Here is a 23,929-nt window from a genome sequence, read left to right on the forward strand (position 1 = left end):
CTGCCTTTGGCCCAGGGCGTGATCCTGAAGACCCGGGATCGAATCCCACGTCGGGCTCCCGGTGCATGGAGCCTGCTTCTCCCTCTGCCTGTGTCTCTGCCTCTCTCTCTCTCTCTCTCTGTGTGACTATTATAAATAAATAAAAATTTAAAAAAAAAAAGTTAATAGCTGTTCTTCTCAAACTATTAAAAAAATAGAAGAGGAAGGAAAACTCCCAAATGCATTCTACAAAGCCAGTATTACCTTAATATCAAAACCTGATAAAAACCACAAAAAAAAATAGAAAACTATAGACCAATATCCCTGATGAACATAGAAGCAAAAATCCTCCACAAAATATTAGCAAACCACATGCAACAATACATTAAAAAATCAGCCACCTCAATCAGTTGGGATTTATTCCTGGGATGCAAAGATAGCTCAAAAGTCACAAATCAATGAACATCATACACCACATCAACAAAATGAAGAATAAAAATCATATGATATCCTAATAAAATGCAGGAAAAAAATGACAATAAAAACTCTCAACAAAGTGGAGGTAGAGGGAACATGTCTCAACATAATAGAGGACTATATATTAAAAAAAAAAAAAAACCCACAGCTGGGACACCTGCGTGGCTCAGTGGTTAAGTGTCTGACTTCAGCTCAGGGCATGATCCTGGTCCAGGGATCAAGTCCCACATCAGGTTCCCTGTGAGAAGCCTGCTTCTCCCTCTGTCTATGTCTCTGCCTCTCTCTGTGTGTTTCTCATGAATAAATAAATAAAATCTTAAAAAAAAAACAGCTAATATCATCTTCAATAGTAAAAAAGTGAAGAGGGAGTGCCCTCTAAGGTCAGGAAAAAACAAGGATGTCCACTCTTGCCACTTTTACTCAATATATTACTAGAAGTCCTAGTCACAGCAATCAGACAAGAAGAAGAAATAAGAGGCATCCTTTTGGTAAAGGAGTTAAACTGTCATTATTCACAAATGACATGATACTATAGTAGAAAATCCCAAAGATTCTGCCAAAAAACTACTAGAAATAATAAACAAATTCAGTAAAGTGGCAAGATACAAAATCAATACCCAGAAATTGGTAGCATTTCTATAAACTAACGATAAAATCACAGAAAGTAAAATTTTAAAAAACAGCACCATTTACACTTGCACCATAAAGAATAATGTACCTAGGAATAAACTTCACCAAAGAACTGAAAGACCTGTATTCTTAAAACTATAAAAGTGATTAAAGAAATTGAAGATAACATAGATACTCATATATTGGAAGAATTAATATTGTCAAAATGACCCTATTAATGAAAACAATCTACAGATTTAATGCAATCCCTATCAAAATAAAAATACTAATTTTTACACAACTAGAACAAAAAATACTAAAATTTGTATAGAATCACAGAAGATCCTTGGATAGCCAAAGCAATCTTGAGAAAGAAACACAAAGCTGGAAGGATCACAGTCCCAGATATTAAGGTATACTACAAAGCTGTAGTAATCAAAACAGTATGGTACTGGCACAAAAATAGACACACAGACAATATAACAGGATAGAGATCCCAGAAATAAATCCACATTTTTATGGTCAATTAATCTATGACAAAGGAGGGAAGAATACAAAAGACAGTCTTTTCAATGAATGGTGCTGGGAAAACTGGACAGCTACATGTAAAAGAATGAAACTGGACCAGTTTTTAACACCACACACAAAAATAAAATTAAGTGGATTAAAGACCTAAACACGAGACTTGAAACCACAAAAATCCTAGAAGAAAGCACAGATAGTAATTTCTCTGACATCAACGATTAGCAAACATTTTTCTAGATATGTCTCCTGAGGTAAGGGAAATAAGAGCAAAAATAAACTATTGGGAGTACATAAAAATAAAAAAGCTTCTATGTGGTAAACAACCAACAAAATAAAAAAATCAACTTACTGAATGAGAGAAGATATTGGCAAATGATATATCTAATAAAGGGTTAATATCCAAAATATATAAAGAACTCATAAAACCTAACACCAAAAAAGAAGCAATCTGTTTAAAAAATACACAGAGAATCTGAATAGACATTTTTCCAAAAAAGACATCCAGATGGCAAACCGACACATGAAAAGATGTTCAACGTCACTCATCATTAGGGAAATGGAAATCAAAACCACGCTGAGATATCATCTCATGTCTATTAGAATAGCTAAAATCAGGAAGATAAGAAACAACAGATATTGGCCAGGATGTGGAGAAAAAGGAACCCTCGTGCACTGTTGGTGGGAAGGTCAACTGGCACAGCCACTGTGGAAAACAGTATGGAAGTTTCAAAAACTTAAAAATACAATTACTATATGATCCAGTTATTCCACTACTAGGTATTTACCCAAAGAAAATGAAAACACTGACTTGGAAAAAATATATACACCCCTATGTTTATTGGGGCATTATCTATAATAACAGAGACATAGAAGCAACCTAAATGTCTATTAACAGACAAATGGATAGGAAATGTGGCTACACCTGTACACCTGAAACTAATATGACATGTATACATATACATATGTATATATACATAATGGAATGTTACACAGCCATAACAAAAGATGAGATCGCCCCATTTGAGACAATATGGAAGGACACAAAGAGTATTAAGCTAAGTGAGAGAAGACTGAGAACGAGAAGACACCATGTGATTCCACTCATAAATAGAATTTAAAAAAAATAACCAAACAGCAGAATAAGAACTATAACTACAGAACAAACTAGTGGTTGCCAGAAGGGAAAGGAGTGGGAGGGTTGGGCAAAATAGGTGAATGAGAGGCGGAGATACATGCCTCTAGTTCTGGAAGTCACAGAATAAAAAGCAGAGTGTAAGGAATACAGGGATAGTGTAATAGTAATGGGACACATAGCAGCTACACTTGTGATGAGCTTGGCATAATGTATAAGCTAAGCTGTACACCTGAAACTAATATGACATTGTGTGTCAAGAATACTCAAATTTTAAACAACGCAATGGGATACCATCTCACATTCATTAAAATGGCTTCTAACAACAGCAACAAGTATTGGTAACAATGTGGAAAAGTTGGTGCCTTCATACATTACTGGTGGGAATGCAATATCATGCAGTCATTTTGGAAAGAGTTTAACGGCTTCTTAAAAGTTAAACATAGAGTTACTACATGGCCCAGCAATTCCACTTCTAAGCAAATACCCAAGAGTATGGAAAATGTACATTCACACAAAACCTTGTACACAAGCTTTCATAGCAGCATTATTCTTAATAGCCAAAAAGTGGACACACCTCAAATGTCCACCATGAAATGAAGAGATAAACAAAACATGGTGTATCTATCTCTATGATGGAATATTATTTAGCCATAAAAGGGAACGATGCATGTTACAACATAGATGAACCTTGAAAACACTATCCTAAGCAGAGAAGCCAGACACAAAAGGTCACATACTGTGTGATTCTATTTATATGAAATGTCTAGAATAAACAAATTCACTGATGCAGAAAATATATTAGTGGTTTCCAGACATCAGGAGAGGGGAGAAATAGGGAGCGACTCCTAATGGATAGAAAAGTTTCTTCTCAAGGTGATGAAAATGTTTTGCAATTAGGTAATGGTGAGGTTGCATAACTTTGCAAATATACTTACATTGAAAACCACTGAACTGTATCCTTTTAAGAAGGGAATTTTATGACATGGGAATTATATCTCAATTTTTTTAATTTCAAAAAGAAGAAGAAGACCTCAGCCGAAATGAGAATGCCCCCAGGGCAACTCTATATATTTCTGAGATACTGCCCTGGTCCAGCCCAACACTGTCTCACCTCTGGATGATTGCAATAGCATCCTAACTGGTGTCCCTGATTCCACCTTTGCTTCCCTACAGAATATTCTCACAGCAGCCTAAGTCAGATCATGTTACTTTTTCACTAAAAACCCTCCAGCGGCCCACATCTCACTCAGAACAAGAGCCAGTAACCTTTTATTGTCCCTGGAGCCATCTGACCTGCTCCCAGTCATCTCTTATTCCTCACCTCTGCTCAAGCTGTTCCAGCCACAACTTTCTTGCTCCTCTTGGAAGAAGACAAGCTCATTCTGACTTAAGACTTTATCATTTGGTGTTTCTTTTGCCTAAAACTCTCTTCTTCAAGATTTCCCAGGACTCATTCCTTGACTTCATCTGTGTCTCCATTCTCCGATGCCACCGTGTCACTCCTCCAAAGCTAGTGATCATCCTATCACAGCCACCACCGCTCCCCCACTCTTTCCCTGCTTGATTTTTCTCTTACACACTTCCCATCACCTCTACAAGAGCAGGTACTTAGTTTTAATGGACTGTATCCCCAGTACTAGTAGTGCCTGGCACAGAATGAGAGCTAAATCAATTGTTATCATTGTTACTGTTGGTGTTAACAATTAAAAGTTGCAGAGGAGATGAAACTGTACCACTCCCTTTGAAAGCTGAGGTGCCTCACAAGGATCTGTACCTAAGGAGAAGGCAACTCTATCTCAGCACAGAAATGGGCCAATGAAGTACGTAAGACAATACCGAGATTTCCCTCAAAAACCCTTTCAAGAGGGCCTGTGTGGCTCAGTCAATTAAGCAGCCAATCCTTGATTTCAGCTCAGGTCATGATCTCAGAGTCCTGGGATAGAGCCCTATGTCAGGCTTTCCATTCAGCAGGGAATCTGCTTAAGGACTCTCTCTCTCTCTCTCTCTCTCTCTCTCTTGCTCTCGCTCTCTCGCTCTCTGCCCCTCTCCCCATTTGCACTTTCTCTCTCTCTTAAAAAAAAAAAAACCTTTCAGGGGTGCTTTGACATATGCGCAAGTGGTGATTTAAAATGTTACTGATTACATTACTTTAGGTATTCATTACATATTAAGCTATTCTGTGAATTTTTTGCTGGTAGGCCTTGATCTGGTTCTCTTTAAACCCCCAGTAGGAACATTTCTCAAACTGTACTATTCATAGAAATTGCCTGAGGATGCTGTTAAACTGTAAATTGATTCAGGAGGTCTGGGGTGGAGCCTGAGACTCTGCATTTCTAACTAGCTCCCAGATGATGCAGATACTGCTGCTCCAGAACCACACTTTGAGTGCCAAGATCTTCAGCATCCAGCGCAGGGCTTTATAATGTTGATTAACTGATTGACACTAGCTGATACTAGATAAGTGGCAGGGAAGAGGAAGGTTATAGCCAATAATTAGAAAAGTAGGAGCTAGAGCCCCTCTCCCTCCCTCCCTCTCTCTCTCTCTCCTGCCCTTTCTCCTTAGCTCACTTGCACCCATAAGACACTAACCCTTCTTGGAGTTTTCTCCACCATTTACTAAGGTCTCTAGGGATGAAGTTCAATCCTACCAGACAAATCCCTGCACTATGCATTGCTGATGCAGCATACCCTAATAGGGTGACCAACTCATCATGGTTTGCTTGGGACTTTCCAAATTTTAGCATTAAGAGTTTCACATCCTCATTTTAAAACTCGAAGTCTTGTATCCTGGGAAACCCCTCAGTCCCAAGAAAACAGGACAGCTGGCCACCCTGCTTGGGCAAAGCACGCTAGGGCAAAGAAGATTTATATGACCTGAACTTCAAAAGCAATCTTATAGGAAGATCAAAAGCCCCTTATAAATCTAGGGAGAAGACTATTTTAAACTCTAAATTCAAACCAATAATTATTGAGTTCATAGAGAATATAACCTTTCACCCTGAGCACCACATATCATCTGGCCTCTTCCTGAAACCACCAAGAAATAAAAGCAAACTTGCTTTGTTTCTGTGCAGAGATGAGGCAGGGGGGGACCTTATAATTCACTCTATTAGGCAAAGTAAAATCAGAAATGAGCTGTTCCTTTGCAATGACTCTGTGGCCGGAAATGTTGCTTTAAGAAAGTGTTCTAAGCCACAGTTCTTTGACCAAGTGAACAAACAATGACAAAAATCTGAGACATTAAGGAAAGTAGTTCTATGCTCTAAAAATCATACATTAACACATATAAGCATGAATGTTCCTGACATTCTTACAACCTGGCTGGGTTGTTTTTAATTGGTTGTGCCCCCTCAAAGGCATGGAGAGATCCTTGGTTTCCATGGCACGAACCTACAATCTATGGGGTCTATACTTATTAAGACCCACTGCCCTCTGTATACCCCTCTACTCAAATAGTAGTTGGCTTTGCATGCTAGCGAAGTATTCAACTGTACATCAGTCCACAAACGTTTGTGTACATAAGACCTGTACTTCATATTTGCAATTTTTTTTCACTTTTCAAAGTACTATCCCACCTGTTGACTCATTTTAATCTCACACAAAAGTAGGAGGCTTGTGAATTAGGCATCATTAGGTCTGCTGCATAGCTAAGACAGCATGGCACCATGGAAGAAGCAGGAGACTGAGCTTCTGAAAATCCCAGTTTGCATCTAGCTCCACTTCTTTCCATTGGAAAGCCTTGGGCAAGTCACTCTTCTTTAAACCACCATTATCTCATCTAAAAAAAATGGGTAACAATTCCATCTCATCTAAAAGAAATAAGTAACAATTCCATTCCATGGGGCAGCTCTAGACATTTAGAGAGTGCGATTGCCCAGAAGAGGTACTCAATAAATGATACTGTGCCTATCATCATTGTTACTAGGAAACTATGTCCCATAAAAGTAACCAAAACTCCTAAGGTCACACAACTGACTTTCACAGGACAAAAATCGAGGCACATGTCCTAACTCTCAATCTAGTGTTGTTTCCACTAGACCAAATTGTCCCATGACTCAGTGACTGAGTTATGCCTGACACCATCAGTGAACTATGATCCTTCATGTGGCAAGTGACTTCACTTAAGGGCTCAAAAGTCTATTGCTCATTTAAAAACTGCTGCTGGCAGAAAACAAAAAGCTATGAATTGTAGGGGATATGGAATTTATCAAGTGACAGGACTACATTCCTGCATATTAGCAAGAGTGTTAGCTTTTAAAAACCATAGCTGGGGGCATCACAATGCCAGATTTCAGGTTGTACTACAAAGCTGTGGTCATCAAGACAGTGTGGTACTGGCACAAAAACAGACACATAGATCAATGGAACAGAATAAAGAACCCAGAAATGGACTCTAAACTCTATGGCCAACTAATATTCGAGAAAGCAGGAAAGACTATCCACTGGAAAAAAAGACAGTCTCTTCAATAAATGGTGCTGGGAAAATTGGACATCCACATGCAGAAGAATGAAACTGGACCATTCTCTTACACCATACACAAAGATAAACTCAAAATGGATGAAAGATCTAAATGTGAGACATGATTCCATCAAAATCCTAGAAGAGAACACAGGCAACACCCTTTTTGAATGTGGCCACAGCAACTTATTGCAAGACACATCCATGAAGGCAAGAGAAACAAAAGCAAAAATGAATTATTGGGACTTCAAGATAAAAAGCTTCTGCACAACAAAAGAAAGTCAACAAAACTGAAAGACAACCTACACAATGGGAGAAGATATTTGCAAATGACATATCAGATAAAGGGCTAGTATCCAAGATCTATAAAGAACTTATTAAACTCAACAGCAAAGAAACAAACAATCCAATCAGGAAATGTGCAAAAGACATGAACAGATATTTCACAGAGGAAGACATAGACATGGCCAACAAGCACATGAGAAAATGCTCCGCATCACTTGCCATCAGGGAAATACAAATCAAAACCACAATGAGATACCACCTCACACCAGTGAGAATGGGGAAAATTAACAAGGCAGGAAACAACAAATGTTGGAGAGGATGTGGAGAAAGGGGAACCCTCCTGCACTGTTGGTGGGAATGTGAACTGGTGCAGCCACTCTGGAAAACTGTGTGGAGGTACCTCAAAGAGTTAAAAATAGACCTGCCCTACAACCCAGCAATTGCACTGCTGGGGATTTACCTCAAAGATACAGATGCAGTGAAACGCCGGGACACCTGCACCCCGATGTTTCTAGCAGCAATGGCCACAATAGCCAAACTGTGGAAGGAGCCTCGGTGTCCATCGAAAGATGAATGGATAAAAAAGTTGTGGTCTATGTATACAATGGAATATTACTCAGTCATTAGAAACGACAAATGCCCATTATTTGCTTTAATGTGGAGGGACCTGGAGGGTACTAAGCTGAGTGAAATAAGTCAATCAGAAAAGGACAAACATTATATGGTCTCATTCATTTGGGAAATATAAAAATTAGTGAAAGGGAATAAAGGGAAAGGAGAGAAAATGAGTGAAAATATCAGTAAGGGTGACAAAACATGAGAGACACCTAACTCTGGGAAATGAACAAGGGGTAGTGGAAGGGGAAGTGGGCAGGTTGTTGGGTGACTGGGTGATAGGCAATGAGGGGGGCACTTGGTGGGATGAGCACAGCACTGAGTGTTACGCTATATGTTGGCAAATTGAACTCCAATAAAAAAAAAATTTTAAAGAGTGTTAGCTTTAGAGGGTCAGATGCAATGTGGGGTGCTCCCCAGATTACCAATCTCTGCAGCTCTGGAAGGCTCCACAGCATCCAGTCTGGGCTCCACACTTAGGAAGAGGGCTTCTCCACTAGTGTTGATGGCACGACCAAAAGGCCTTACCACCATGAAGAGCCGATGCATTCCAACAGGTAGTAGATCTGTCTGGCAGATCACATTTGTTTGGTTTGAGAAAATAACTTTGCAATTCGTTTTGTTCACCATAATCTCCAAGGCCTGGGGGTCACCAGAGAAATTGATTCCAAAAATATAAATCAGTAGGCTGATGTCACCATCTTAAAGTAGGAAAAAAAAATAAAAGAACAAAGTCATCTCTCAGTGATGTAACTTCATTTAAGAAAACTCTTTCTATGTCAAATGTTCATTCTCTTTCACCTACCTCTCCCAAAATTCAGAGTTGAGTGCTGACTCAAATATTGAGCTCCTATACTTATTATTGCAATGTACAGCCCCCATATGAAATTTTAGTAAACTAGGAATAAGAGATCACTAATCAACTTTAAAGAGTGAAAACATATCAAACAACATTTCAAAACAAGGGACAAAGAGAATAAGATATTTTAGGTCATCAAAACTTTACCTGTCTTGGGAGCACCTGGGTGACTCAGTTAAGTGTCTGACTCTTGGTTTTGGCTCAGGTCATGATCTCAGGATTGTGAGACTGAGCCCCATGTTGGACTCCATGCTCAACATGGACCTTGCTTGGGATTCTCTCTCTCCCTCTCCCTCTGCCCTTCCTCTGCTCATGTGCTCACTCTGCTCACACACTCTTTCTCTCTCAAAAAAAAAAATCAAACAAAAAACCTCCACCTGTCTCCATTTATTTAGATGGAAAAAATATATATACTTTCTGCTGCATCACTCAACATCCACCCCATGAATCGATGCACCTTCTGTCCACCCATCACCAGGTACATGGCCTCTAACAAATCACTCTGAGTCTGAAGTTCATGACCATCTCAATGCCAAATCATAAATCATACCAAGGGAATACCATGCAGAGTGGATCTGGGGAGTTGACCCTTCGAGGTACTGGAATGAACAGGAACCTGAGCAATGAGCTGGTATGTCATTCACTCGCACAACCACCTGAAAAAAGGCAAAGGAATTAAACGCAAATGTGTGAATTTCATGTGCTCAAGAGTATTCATAAAGCACTTTTGAAATCTGTCCAAATTAACATGTTTAAGGATTCATTTTTTTCTTTCTTCTATTTCCCAGTACAAACTTTAGTGAATGAATCAGAACATGTTAGGTTTTCTTAAAATGATGGTAGTTATGCTGAAACCTAACATTTCTATAATCAAATATCCTAAATCTTGAGAAAATTTCCTTTCTGTAGTAAATTTAATAAAATTCAAACTGCCCAAGGACTTTTAATCACTTGAGATTATACTCAACTGGATACCTGTAAAAAGTCCTTTCTTTGCTGGTACATGCCAACAAAATAGGCACCTTTCTTCAATTATACTATGTGGATATGTAAATGGAAAATAGTGTATTTGGGCATTTATTCGGTTGGGGTCTTTTTGTCCTAGAATGGTAAGTCCTCAATAACAGACTATATGATTCTTCCTCTCACTGTTAATCTCAATATTAATCTGGTACAATACTTGGGGATGGAGAAAGTGAAAAAGATAGGACTTGTTTGATGCTCTCTCTATAAAACATGGATCAAAAGTACACACTATATTTATAATAGTGTTCGCTTATGGAGAGAAGAGGTGGGGGATGGCATGAAGGCATAGGTGACAAAGAACACTTCAATTTTATCTTTAATGTTTTCTTTTATTCATAAACACACAAAAAACCTTATCCAAATGTTGGCAATTATTAAACTTTGGTTTGGGTACCCAAGTGATGGTTACATTATTCTTTATAGTTTTCATTTTTTAAAATGTTCTCAAATTAAAAGCAGATGACTTATAACAGGAACTGGGCAGATTGGAAAGATTAAAAAAAATATATTTCAAAGACAAAAGGCACTGACCTAACTCATTTACTTTCTGGGATCACTGTCTGGAAGTATAAATTCTAGGTAGCTATAGAGGTTCCCCATTTTTTGTACCATAATAATAGCATTGATAATTATAATAGTAGGATGCTGTGTTTGCAAAGCATTTCTATTTTCAAAGGTTTTTCATGCACTATGGAAGAGAAAGAGGATAGGCATAATTGTCTCTGTTTTATGGATTGGATAAATTATCCTTGAAACTGGCTCACATTACAAATCAGGAAGGGGCTGAGACACTTGCAACTGGTACTTGCACTTTGAGAGGCCCATTTACTCTCACCTGAGTGTGCTGGTTGGCAGTAACCAACATGTCTCCAAATACAGGTCCAAGAAAAACTCCACCATCATATACTACACGCACGGTTGCAGCAGGGTTCACTCCAGTTAGATTTGCATCAGAGACCTGAGATGGTTAAATTTCTGGTGAATTCTGTCATAGAATAGAAGTCTAATCTAACAGAAGTCTAAATCTAATGATAAAGGGTCTTTTCACATTTTATTTAAGATAACCAGATAGCTAGAAAGCAAAGATAGGGTGACAGGGGTTGAGGCCTAGAAACCTAACTGTAAGTAACAGCTAACCAAAGCCCCAGTAGACTAGAGGAGTATTTATCTGCAAGTAGAATGGCCAAAAAAAAAGGCACATAAAACAATCTTTTCTCTCTGTCTTGAGATATTTTGTTTCTATGTGCTTTTCTATTTTATATGTTTGCAATCCAAAATATTAAAATAAAAGGTAAGGGAAAAAAAGTGCTGAGATGACTCCTCATCCATCCTCCATCTCCATCCCAGTATTTTGTTTGAAAACCAGATGACCCACAATATCATATAACAGGGATAAAATTTTATCTTGAGTTTCATTTTATAATAACCAAATGCTAGATGATCATTAGATTATTTTTTAAAACCCTAAATATGCAAGAGCATCTGCTTTTATCATTATCCACAGACAGCAAATCCTTTTCTAAACTTCCTTCTGCTATGCCATCTGCCTCCATGATAATCTAAGTCAATCACATCTGCTTAAATTATCCAATAACAGATGTAGAATTATTGTATGGTGGACACTGACCAACAACTTCTACCTATAGTCTGTTAGGAAAGGAGATGTTGGGTTGCAATTGCTTTATCAGGAACATGAGATACAAAACATGCCTTGAAAACTTCCCAAAAGAAGATCACCGAACCCCTTTACTTGAATATTCCAACAAAATTAATAATTCATGACAGTTTCATTCAGATAATTCTGAGGGGTTTTTTGTGTTTTTGTTGTTGTTGTTGTTGTTGTTTTACAAAACTGCTCTAGGACACCAAATCCACACCACTACCATACATACCCTAATGAAATTGGGCAAATCTCCAACTTGGCTGGACCAGGAGAGGGTCCACTCATGTTCGTAGCAAGACTTTAGATCCTCCATTACAGTGAGGTCACTGCTGTTGAGGTACCTGGATGTAAAGTTATCAGCATTGTTCTGCAAGAGCTTGCGAAGGTGACTAGCTGAAATATGCACAGGGACATCTGTGGGACAAGTTTTGATATTAAAAAAAGATACTAATTACTCCACAGCATGGGGTTTAATCATTAAAATAACAGAGAATAAATGTCAAGATGTCTACTGACTATGCAGGAGATCCTCAAGTTCAAACTATGCTTTCAAGAGAAACCCCAGTCCAGTTAACCATGTGTTTCCTAAGGCAAATACAAGTAGATGCCTACTTTTTAAATATTGTGATCTCTTTAATCAGTATCCCATCTCACAGCAAGAAGGGAGCATAGGCACATCAGACAAAACTATCTCCACTGTCAACTCCAAATGTACACTCCAGACACCCTGGTAATGCCTGAAAACCTAATTAAACAGTGGTTTTTCCCTGGAAAAGTTTAGCTGGCCCTGTGAACAGAGAAAAGTTGGCCACTTTTCACAGGGAGTCGGGGAGGCACACAGCAGCTGACACCCATAAAAACTTAGCCAACCCAGCTGAGGAATGTTGGCATTTAACTTTGGTTTCTCTATTAGAATTCTTTTAAGCCCAACCACCTGCTTCCCTGTTCCCCATCCCCACAGAGAAATAATAGCATTCTGTGCTTAAGCCCTGCCTGCGTTTGAACCCCAGTTCTCGCTTTACCAAAAGTTTCCATTTCATTAGCTACTCCCAAAAGCCCTGTGAGTGAGCCATTTAGGTATCCTCATGCCTACTTTAGAGATGAAGAAAATGAGACTCAAGGAGATTCAGCTTGCCAACCAAGCAAGATGGGTTCACACTTAACCCAGGATGCTTCCTAACTACTCAAGGATCTGCCTCCTGAATTCCACATGGCCAGGGAGTGTTAATAAAATACCACTGAATTTCTACCATGCAAACAAAATTATCCTTTAAAAAAAAAAAGCTTGTTCTACATTTACATAATTTGAGGCTGTTATCATTTCTAAAGGCTAGGTTAAGGCTGCCTTTCCTGGATTGCTTTGCAGTGATGTGAAGAGCATCATGACAGAACATGGTGGTATCAAGAGTAGATGTAGTAGTAGACAGACTGCAGCTCATGATAAGGTAAACTCATGACCCAGGGATGGACTTCATAAATACAGAGCACCGCTTCCACAGCCATTTTTCAGTCTCCAATAGTCCGTGGCCTTCATTTTGTCCTAAGTGGCTCTGTTAGGGTAAAAGCACCATTCCTTCCACACAAAAAGAGTCTTGGAAACCCAGCCATCTTTCTTCTCCAAAGGCGGAAGACTTTGGACCATGTGCCAATTTTTATACAGCCACCCTTGAATTCTTCTGAGCCTCCTTTCTGATTCTTCTGTGTTTTACCAAATAAATAGTATAATCACTTCTATTCCTTATCCTTTGTAAAATGTGCATACCCTTAAAGATTTAGAAAAGGTGTCATGCAAATTACATCTGAAACCTCTTTCTACACTGTTATGACCACTAAAATTCTCAATAGTATATGGTGTCACTATGGAGTTTAACTTGGATGGACCATGGCTACCATGGAAGTTGGCCTAGGAAACTCTAGAGAGAATAGGACTGACCTGATAGTCAAATACCTGAGTTCATATCCGGACTTTGCCATCAACTATTTGTATGACCTCTGGGCAAGCTCTAGTATACTTGGCTTCTGAAAGATATGTCAATGCCCTAATCCCTGGAACCTATGAATATTTCCTTATAAAGCAAAAAAGTGTATATTACCTTACATTGCAAAAGATGTGGTTAAAAATCTTGAGAGGAGGAGTTTATCCTGGGTTATCCAGGTAGGCCCTAAATGCAATCATATGTATCCTTGTAAGAGAGAGACAAGATGTTTTGAGAAAGAAGAGGAAGAAACAATGTGACCATGGCAGCAGGACTGGGAGTGACGTGGCCAAGAAATATGGGAAGTCACCAGAAGCTAGAAGAGCTAGGAAACAGATCCTTCCCTAGAGCCCTCAGAAAGAGCGAGGCACTGCTGACAACTTGATTGTGGATCTCTAGCCTTCAGAAATGTCAGAGAATGGATTTCTGTTGTTTTAACCAACCAAACTTGTGGTAATTTGTTATGACAGCCCCAGGAAGCTAATTCACTCAGTTACCACACCTACAAAACCAAATGTTGGGTCATATTAACAATAATATGGTATGGTTATTGTATAGATCTTTAATTTTATGAGGGTCACTTTCAAATACTGGAAAATAAAATAGCTTTAAGACTATCACTCTGCCTGACAATCTCTCAGGATATTGTTTGCCTGGGAATGCCCCTAAAAATGGAAATGAGAAATCGGTGCACTCTAATTGCCTCTTTACCAGGAATCACTGAAGTAGGAAGTTGGATGTGAAAGTATCCTCCTAAAGGTGGGCTTGTCTTCTGTATTCTCTGTGTTGTCACCTGGACCAACCCAGATCTTCTGGCTTCTCCTCCAGTGGGCACAATGCTGTGGGATGTCAAAAACAAAGTATTAACCACAGTAAGCATCCAGAAGTGTCACTGTAAACAGAACTTAACTTCATCCCAAAGACCATATAGTCTGCCATGTTTCCAGGACACAATGTCAACCTCCCAGATATATCCCTGTCGCATCACAGCAGATACAGTGTAGTGTAAATATTAGGATTCTTACAGAATGTTCCACCCTGCCCCTGCACTGATCCTGGAAGCACAGTGACCCAGAGTAAAAAAAGTGGTAACTTCAGCCTCCACAGCTTTGGCCCTGAAGCACAGAATGAAAAAAGAATTTGATATTCTCTAAGCTATTTGCATCATGAAATGAGGAATCAGTACCTGTCCCACAGATGCTTCTCCACTCTGTATCCCCACCTGAAACACAGGCCACTCCTTCTGGCCCACTTCTTAGCTACTGCCTGTTTGCAAACACACTGCTTGCATAATCTTGCTTTAGTACCATAAATGGGTCAAATGAATCATGGCATACCATGAGATGGAATACCATTCAGCCAATAAAATAATATTTTAGAAAAATCTTACCATTCCCCATTAATGATACAGGGGAATATTCAATGTATACCATTAGGTGAAATGGGCATGTTGCCAAATATAGTGTGCAATGTATGGTCCCAATTTGAGGTTTAAAAAGTAAATATATACATATATATGTATACAAAAGCTGCTTAAGAAAAGGGAGTTAGAATATGAATCTGACATGTCAATAAAAGTTATCTCCAAGGAGAGGGATTATGAGTGACTTTTTATCTTCTAAGTCTTTTTCTGTATTTTCCAAATTTTCAACAATGAGCATATATTATATTTATCAATATTATTTAAGAACCACATGTTGATATACATAATTACAACTATACAGAAACAGAGTGATACTAGCTGTGTTGGGGGATGAAGCCAGTAGGGGCCAGTCCAAGGGGGTCCTATCTTGCTGAGGTGGGAGGCTTCCAGAAGGACTTAAGGGACTTGAGGAAATATCAGAAAGGAAGATTGTCAGGACCATTCTATTGTGGACCTGTTCAGAGAAACCCAAATTAGCCTCTGGCATTTCTGAGTTAAAGCTTAGGCACTTGGAATACAGGACTGTAGGCTGACTAATATGGCAGGCTCCCTCCCCACCGCCATAGCTCCTTCACTCCTTGATTCTCCTGATGGTTTTCACATCTTTCCTGCCCAACAGGCCCTGGAACACTAAGTCAAAGAGGGCAGACCACAGATTCAAGCTCTCTGCACCTGCCTTTTATACACCATCCCAAACGTCATAGGAGTAGAACTCAACTGGGAACACGTTAGAAAAAGATGGAAAGAAAAATGTTAAAGGCAGAGCATCTCAATTCTTTCATCCTATTGGGGTTTAAGTGACAAATGGAAAGAACGAATTAGAGCATACATGTGTTCAAAGAGTTGGGAGGAGACTGATCCGTAGTTACTGCTTTATGAACTGCAGCTAGACTCTGTTGACAATTAAGGAGAAGCCACTCTTATGGGCCTTTAGTGCCATCTGGTGTTAAGTTCTTAGAAATAGCTGGTTTAGTCCGTTGGCGTATTTCCTTTCACCTCAAAAGATTCCAATAAGGTTAATATATGGAAGATGGAATGAGGGATGTAAACAGTGGGAATGGGATACTCTGAATAGCATAAAAATACAACTACTTTAAAACAATTCACTAGAGGGACACCTGGGTGGCTCACTGGTTGAGCATCTGCTTTTGGCTCAGGGTGTGTTCCCGGGGTCCTAAAATCGAGTCCCACAACAGGCTCCCCGCAGGGAGCCTGCTTCTCCCTCTGCCTGTGTCTCGGCCTCTCTCTGTGTGTCTCTCATGAATACACAAATAAAATCTTAAAAAAAACAAACACAGAAATTCACTAGAAACTAGTTCTCAGAGTGTAGTCCCTAAACCAGTAGAATCAGCATTGCCTGGGAGCTCATTAGAAATGCAAATTCTTGGGCCTCAGCTCAAACCTACTGAGTTAAAGACAGAGTGGTTGGGGCCCAGTAATTTGCATTTTAACAAGATTTCCAGGTGAGTCTGTTGCTGCATTCCTACAACTGAGAATCCTGAGAACCATGGTCTTAAGCAACAAGTCAGGTGGCTCTTTCTGATAAAAGTCCCAACCTCTGTGTCCCCAAAGGCCAATGAAAAATCCTAAGAAAGGACAAATGAGCAAAGACTGCTCCCTACCTTGCGGTGATGAGTGGGAGCTCCTGGCCGCACCCCACCAACCAGAAGCTTATGTTGTAGACTGGAGGGGATCCCACCACACAGAGCGACTCTACCAGATTCCCACCTGGGTGAGCTGTTTCAGAATCTGCTTGAGAAACTAGAGACCAATGATCCAATCATTAGCAAGTGACTCAAGATGGAAGAGCTGATGTCTGGTGGAAAATCCTAACCGTAGATGCTGAGTTACTTAGATCTCCACTCACACTTCAAGCAGAGATCCTACCTATCTGCCACCATGAAAATCAAAGGAAGAGGAGGCAGTAGGACTCGGCTTGATACCAAAAGGAAAATGTAAGGTCATGGTTTAGAGAGACAAACACTAATTCCATAGCAAAGTTTAATAAGCCTCACACTAGGCAAATGTCCCTCCTGATACTATTGGAGGCACCTCCACACAGAGGATCTACTGCAGTGTGGACTTTTCCCCTACTTCCTTTCCTCCCCAAGGCCTCTGGCAACTCTGGGTACATACAGCTGATCCTCTTCAGGAACACAGAGCACACAGGCACCTGATGGGGGTGCTCATCCACAGCATGGACTCAGCATGTGTGCAGAAAAAGTGCAAACTTTAAAACCAACTACTGTTCAAATCCTGATTTTCCACTTCCATTAGGTAACTATTTGGCTGATTAACATAACCTCTCTACTAAGACTGTTTCCTCATCTGTAAAGTGGCGATCATAACACATCAATCTGCATGGCAGGGAGAGTTTAGTAGGATCACAGATTCAAAATGAGCAGCACAATAGAATATCCTCTTCCCCTGGGTAAAGGACGCATCTTCCCTAAGACTGTACAATCAAAACAGTGGACAGTGTAAAGGCAGCATCTTTGCATGTCCCATGCTTATTTAGCACAGTAGCAGGCACACAGTAGGGCTCAATAAATGTTTCATTTGCTCAGCTGGGGATAGAATCATTGAAGGCTTGCCTCTGGTATCCAGATTCCAATTTCTCCCACATCCCAGCTCTGTGATTTTGGACAAGATACTCAACCCTTCTTAGTTTTGGTTTCCTCCTCTACAGAACAGAGATAATAGGACCACTTCATGGACTCCCAAAATCTCAATGAGAAGTAAGTGGTAGGCATCAGTAGATAAAAAGGAACTTTCATAGAAGAGATTAAGTGAAGCAATATAAAGTGTGAAGCTGATGAGATGAATCTCAATTAACTATGACTCTCTGGCCCAATTGTTTAGGGCTCATCTTGCCATTAAATAATCCTCAAAGCAAAATCATCACCAACAGGGAAACTAGACAAAGTGGGAAGGAGGCTGTTTCACCTAACCCGCCCCTGTCTCCCTCCCTCCCCACTCACCTCACCTGTGGATGGTTCCATGTACTGGAGCATTTGGTGGCTAAAGGGTAAAGGCAGTGAGAAGGGGCTCTGGCTCCTGGGCTTCAGGGGTTTGAAGAGAAGGGAAACAGTATTTATCATCTTGTCCCAAGTTCCCAGTCAGTGCTTGAAATATTGATCCCCTCAGCACTCCGGGAATCCGCACAGCACTTAGGGTCCAGGATGGGTACACCAAGGGACCCAGCCAGTTGCCTTGGGCCCCGAGAAATTCAGGTGGTTACCCCAGCACATCATTTGAATATTATCATCATCTAAGTGTGAAATAACATGAACAGCGTTTGAAATCAGTAATACCTCCTTCCAACGCAGATGTCCCAAAACGCTTAAGTGTGTGAAACAGATAAGAGATGGAATTTTGAGTATCACAGAATGATGAGATTTCGGGGCTGAAAGTGAGTCCTCTTGCCATCCACCCCCAAGATCTCCTGCCCTCAGCTCTACAATTTTCAGATGAAAGACTAACGTGGGAAAAGGGGAAGTGAGCAAAAGCTTGAAGCCTGAAAGCCCCAATAAACAGATGACACCATTCTGTCCTGGCCATGGGCTTCTCTTCCCTGAGTGCATGTCATACTGGGCCAGCGTCAGGAGGACCCCTGATGAGCTAGCTTTCTGTCCCTAAGACTCGTGGACAAGCGAAGCCAGGGGAGGCCGCTGTGCCTAAGGGACATCAAGGGGGACTTCATGGAGGAACGGGCCATGAGCTCCAAATGGTGAGTAGGAGGAATGTGGATGGGCAGAAAGCAGGACAAGCCTATTCTCATGAGGACGCGGTTACTTACTCTCTATCTTTTCTGCCTTAAAGGTGCAAATGAGACCATTAGCACATTTACAGGCCAGATATTGTCTTGTTCCTTCCAGCACTTTGAGTGACAAATATTAATTCATGGACAGGTGAAGAAATCTTGCCGGCCTAATAATAATACTGATAATAGTAATAATAATTGCTTATATTTATTGAGCATTTACTATGGTCCAGGACCTGTAATGACTTCACTACATGCTATATTTCAATCAACCTTCACAGTAAATCAATGAGATGGGGCCCTGATTATGCCCATTTTATAGATGAGGAAACCAAGCCTTCTCAGGATGAAAGTGGTAAAATTGGTGTAAGAGAACAGAAGCAAGAGCAAGCATTGGATAAATAGGGGAAAAGGGAATTAGCTAGAGAGAGAAAGGGACCAAGGGCACACAATCCTGAATGCATCGTCTTTCCAGAACCAAGGCAGACAAGATGGGGAAGCATGTGTTCCCTCTGCATTAAAAGAAGAGCAGCCCCTAGCAGAAAAATTTGGGGTCAGCATTTGATAGGCTCATTGACAAGAGCAGATTCGATAATCACCTGTTATGTTTGTGTCCGCAATAATAATTTCATCCACATAGAACCCACTTGTCTCCTGAGACAGAGGGAAGAGGTCAATCCGATGAACCAGCACAGGGGAGTCTACCAGAGGTGGCTGGAGATACATGGAGTGGTGCACACAAGTCTCCCAGAGGTCAGTGCAAGTGAATTGCCAGCTGAAAAACAAGCCCAGAGCAGAAATGGACCTCTCTGTGTGCACCTGCAGCCCTTTCCCAAGGAGCCAAGTTCACAAACCTGGGTGCCTGAGGACTAAGCGGTCAGGAGAGACGCCCCAAGGACCCCTGCACCTAAACAGCCCTGTGTGCCACAGGTACAGGCATCATAACCAAGACAGGTTTGGTTCAGCTTGAGGTATCATGCAACTGAGTCACATTTCAAGGCAATTATTTGTTCATGACACCCAGTGTCAGCGGCATTTTCAGATTACAACATAACTATGTATCTTAAGCAGGGCATATGTTAGGCTCTAACCACAGAGAAGATGAATACTCCTGGACTCACTCAAGTTTAAAACCACTCACAAACCCATAAGGCATCTGTGGAAAGCACACAGAACCAAGGGATCAAGAGGCCTGTATTTTATTGCAGAGTCTCTGTTTACTTGCTATATAAATTATGATAATTCACAAATTCCCTGGGTCCCAATTTTCCTCATCTGTAACGTCAAGGAACAGTCTCTAAAATCTCTTCCAAATATGATCTTCTATCATTCTCTCCCTGCGAAAAGTGTCAGAGTACTTCTAAGTATTATATTCCTAACAACGAACTGCTCTTAAATCAAACTTCTTAGTGGAATAAAATGTGTTCAGAATCCCAAGTCAAGGGGCACCTGGGTGACTTAGTCGGTTAAGCAGCCAGCTTTTGATTCAGTGCAGGTCATGAGCTCAGGGTGGTGGGATCGAGGCTCTGTGCGCAGCGGTGAGTTGGGGCCTGCTTGAGAGTCTCCCTCTCCTTCTGTCCCTCCCTGTTTGTGTGCGTGCTTTCTATCTCTAACATAAATCAATAAATCTTTCAAAAAAAAAAAAGAAGAAGAAGAAGAAGAAGAAGAACCCCAGGTTAGTATCTGAGGCCCAGAATAAGACATCATTAATACCTCATATGGGCCCCGGTCCCCAAGAGAGCTAATCATCCCATTTGGAAGAATGCCCACCACACCTCCCCACAGATTAGCTACCTGTTGGGACGAGTCCCCACAAGATTCCAGTCACAGGTGATGTTCTTCTTAATGAAATTTTGAAAATCAGTTGTGAAAAACACGGTCACCTTCAGGATGTTTTTCATCCGGCCTTTGTATGCAATGCACAACTATGGATACCAGATAAGTGCACAAGTTTGATTAGTGCAGGAAGCAGTCATTCCAGCAGTCAGGAGAACCCCCTCCCTATGAGACCGCCTCGTGCTGTGAGAGGTAGAGTTAGCCCAGTTCCCTTCCTCCTGGAGCTTACTAGTCTCCCGAGAAAGACAAATTGTTATTGACTCCACAGAGAGTTAGTAAATGCCTACCACTGTGTTTGGCAGTTACGACTTCAGAGTATCTCGAGTAGAAAACCCCTGTTCCGACCCAGTTACCTGTGCAACCTTGAGCAAGCCACTTGACCCCTCTGAGCCTCAGTCCTGAACTCAAACTCAGTGGCATCCTTGGTTTCTGAGTTAAGTAAAATTGTCACGAGAAGACTTTATTTTAGCATTTTTTCCACTGTTGGCCTTTCAGACTGGATAATTCTTTTCTGTGAGGGGTCTTCCCTGTGCATTGTAGGATGTTTAGCACTATTCCTAGGAAGTATCCACTGGATGCCAGTAGCACTTCCCCTGGTGTGACAACCAAGTGTCTTCACAATTGCCAACCTTTCCCAAGTGGGCAAAATTGCCCCTATTGGGGGCCTGTACTGCCTAAGACAGGCAGGAAGATGGGTGGTGCCCCAAGCTGACCCATCTAATCCCAGGTCCCACTGCAGTCCCACAAAGAACCGACTGAACACTGAAACACATAGGAGATGGAATTTTGAGGGGGTATCAAAGAATGACATGATCTCAGAGCTGAAAGAGACTCCTCTTGCCACCACCCCTAAGCACCGCCATTAATTTAGCCAAACTTTTAGGCTCCATCTGGATCCCAAAGAGCAAACAGACTGCATTTTTTTTGAAAGTTGCTAGAACTTGACACAAAGGATATAAGTTATTCAAGAAATGTGCCAGTCAATCCATCAACAAAAAAAAAACTATAATAAATAACAGCAACTAGCATTAAACAGAATCCTAACCAGTGTGTGTCAGTGGATTATCTCATTTAATATCCACCATAATTCTAGACCAGATGACTATCCATTTCACAGAAGAGTAAACTAAAGTGAAACCCTGAGAAGATGTAAGGGTAGAGTCAAAATTCAAAGCCAGATAGTCTGACTGTAGGGTCCACACTCTTACCTAGCGAGCAAAGATACTGGCGGACATAAGAACATCCATAGGTCTCACAGCTAAGACAAAGGCATTTCCATGTAATAACTAATGAAGGATCAGAGGTGTCTGTTCACTATTTGAAACAGCAGTTAAGAAACCTGGAACCTCAGCTCAAAATGCATTGGCAAATCACAGCTCAGTCTAACCCCAGAAAATAATGCCAACCCCTCCTTACCCACCTCACCTGGGAGCGTGAGCACTGCTACTTACATGTGTGTACCGATCTAGCCAGTAGTCTTTCTGGGCAGCTGGGGGTGTTAGGACAAGTCGTCGAGGCTGATGGAGGCTGAACCTCCCACAGAAGGGCTCTGTCCCACTGGTGAGGTCCCCCTCAAAGCTGGATCCTTCTGGGCCTGGATGCACATAAAACAGGACGACTGGCATAGAGATCCATAAGACAGAGCTTACCAACATGCTGAGTTATGAGTTCACCATGGCAGCAGCCCTTGAGCCCTTGGGTGAGCCCGGGTGAGGCTTGTGCTTGAAGACTTGAAGATGTGAGAACCCCATTCTGTCTGCCATGGAGCATCGAAAATCTATTACCATTTTTTCTGTGTCCTATGGCATGAAAAACTGTTGAGAAGCAAAAATACAAGGAGTGCTGACTGTAATTTAGTTCACTGTAATATTTAACATTGAACATGCCCTCACATTTTTAGAATTTGGTGAAACAACTGTTCCATGTAACAATTCCTTTATTTGGATACAATTTGAATTAAATAAAGTATGCTGTTTTGCTGTTTTTGTTCCGCCTGTATGGTTTGCCCCTTCCCCACTGTGCAGAATGGTAGCACTTGGCTTCATCGGACAGCTCAGGGAGGATGCCTTTTCTTTCTCTGACTCCCACACCAAGTGGCTTCCTCCCACGCGTGTAGTCACCCTCTTAACCACTAGGTGTCCAGATCCACTTTCCATATATTTGCTTGACTCTGGTAGTAGGAAATGAAGATTGCTCCCATTTTACAGAAAAAAAAGAAAGAGAAGACAATGGTGGTGAAGAGGATCAGCATTTGTCAAACCAAGGAAAGCACACCTTGCTCAAACCCAAGCCAGAGTAGGATGTTAGCCGAAAGCGGTTCCAGTTTGCATTTGACAGCAAGTAACTCCTCAATGGCTGTTTGAATCTGTTTTAAAAAACAAAAACAAACAAACCAAAAAACCCCTCAAGGGTTTATACCATGGGCATAAAGACCTCCCAGCTCCCCTACTTGTCATTATTTGAAGAAGGTTCCTACCTGATGGGCTGTGGCATTTTCAGGGATTGGCTGGCTAGTGACATTGTCCCAAGTAAGGAAGAAGCTCCCTCTACCAGACACAGTCAGCATCTGAGATGTCAAGAGTGACAGGAATAAATGACGTGAACCAATTAAGCTGGAGAAACTCGGGCCCGATCTCCTCCACTGGCTATTTCCTTTTATTTATAATTTCAGTTTTGTCTACACTCACTATCATCTACAAATATCTGGAAACCCAAGGGTCAGCACCAAATGAAAACATTTATATGTCTATCTCTGTATTCATCTGTGTCTCCTGTTTCCTTTAGGGTGTGAGATCCAATGTTGCCACTGAATGGCCCCGGTTCAGCCTTTATCACCAAGTGCTCTCTCCCAGGGTGGGTGGCCTGGTGGGCAGGAGCAGCCACGCAGCACGCCACACTCTCTCAGAGCTTATTCAGTCTCTGCTTTGCTCCTAGCACATTCCCCGACAGGCACACTGTACTTCAGTTATGAAGTAAGATTGGTCATCTTATATCACTCGCTCCTTTCTACTTTGTTCTATGGTTCTTTGTGTACATATTTTACTATTAGACTGTAAGCTTTAATAGCGGAGTCCATGGGAGGCCTGGGTGGCTCAGTGGTTGGGCATCTGCCTTCAGCTCAGGGTGTGATCCTGGGGTCCCAGGATTGAGTCCCTCATCGGGTTTCCTGTGGGGAGCCTGCTTTTCCCTCTGCCTATCTCTCTGCCTCTCTCTGTGTGTCTCTCATGAATAAATAAATAAACAAATAATTTGATTTTTTTAAAAGAAAGCAGAGTCCATATCAACTCATCTTTGTATAT

General features: G+C 41.1%; 1 protein-coding gene across 1 annotated transcript in view; it reads right to left on the minus strand.

Moving 5' to 3' along the window:
- Nucleotides 1-23,929, minus strand: part of PKHD1 (PKHD1 ciliary IPT domain containing fibrocystin/polyductin) — a 469,885-nt gene that overhangs the window by 405,690 nt on the left and 40,266 nt on the right. The window contains 11 exon segments of the mRNA XM_038554300.1: nt 8,510-8,785; nt 9,494-9,599; nt 10,805-10,927; nt 11,862-12,046; nt 14,320-14,447; nt 16,654-16,792; nt 19,394-19,569; nt 20,589-20,719; nt 22,082-22,224; nt 22,905-22,995; nt 23,107-23,196. Coding sequence (XP_038410228.1) covers nt 8,510-8,785; nt 9,494-9,599; nt 10,805-10,927; nt 11,862-12,046; nt 14,320-14,447; nt 16,654-16,792; nt 19,394-19,569; nt 20,589-20,719; nt 22,082-22,224; nt 22,905-22,995; nt 23,107-23,196 — 1,588 coding nt within the window.

This window comes from Canis lupus, chromosome 12, assembly GCF_011100685.1.
Source record: "Canis lupus familiaris isolate Mischka breed German Shepherd chromosome 12, alternate assembly UU_Cfam_GSD_1.0, whole genome shotgun sequence".
In the NCBI taxonomy this organism is placed as follows: domain Eukaryota; kingdom Metazoa; phylum Chordata; class Mammalia; order Carnivora; family Canidae; genus Canis; species Canis lupus.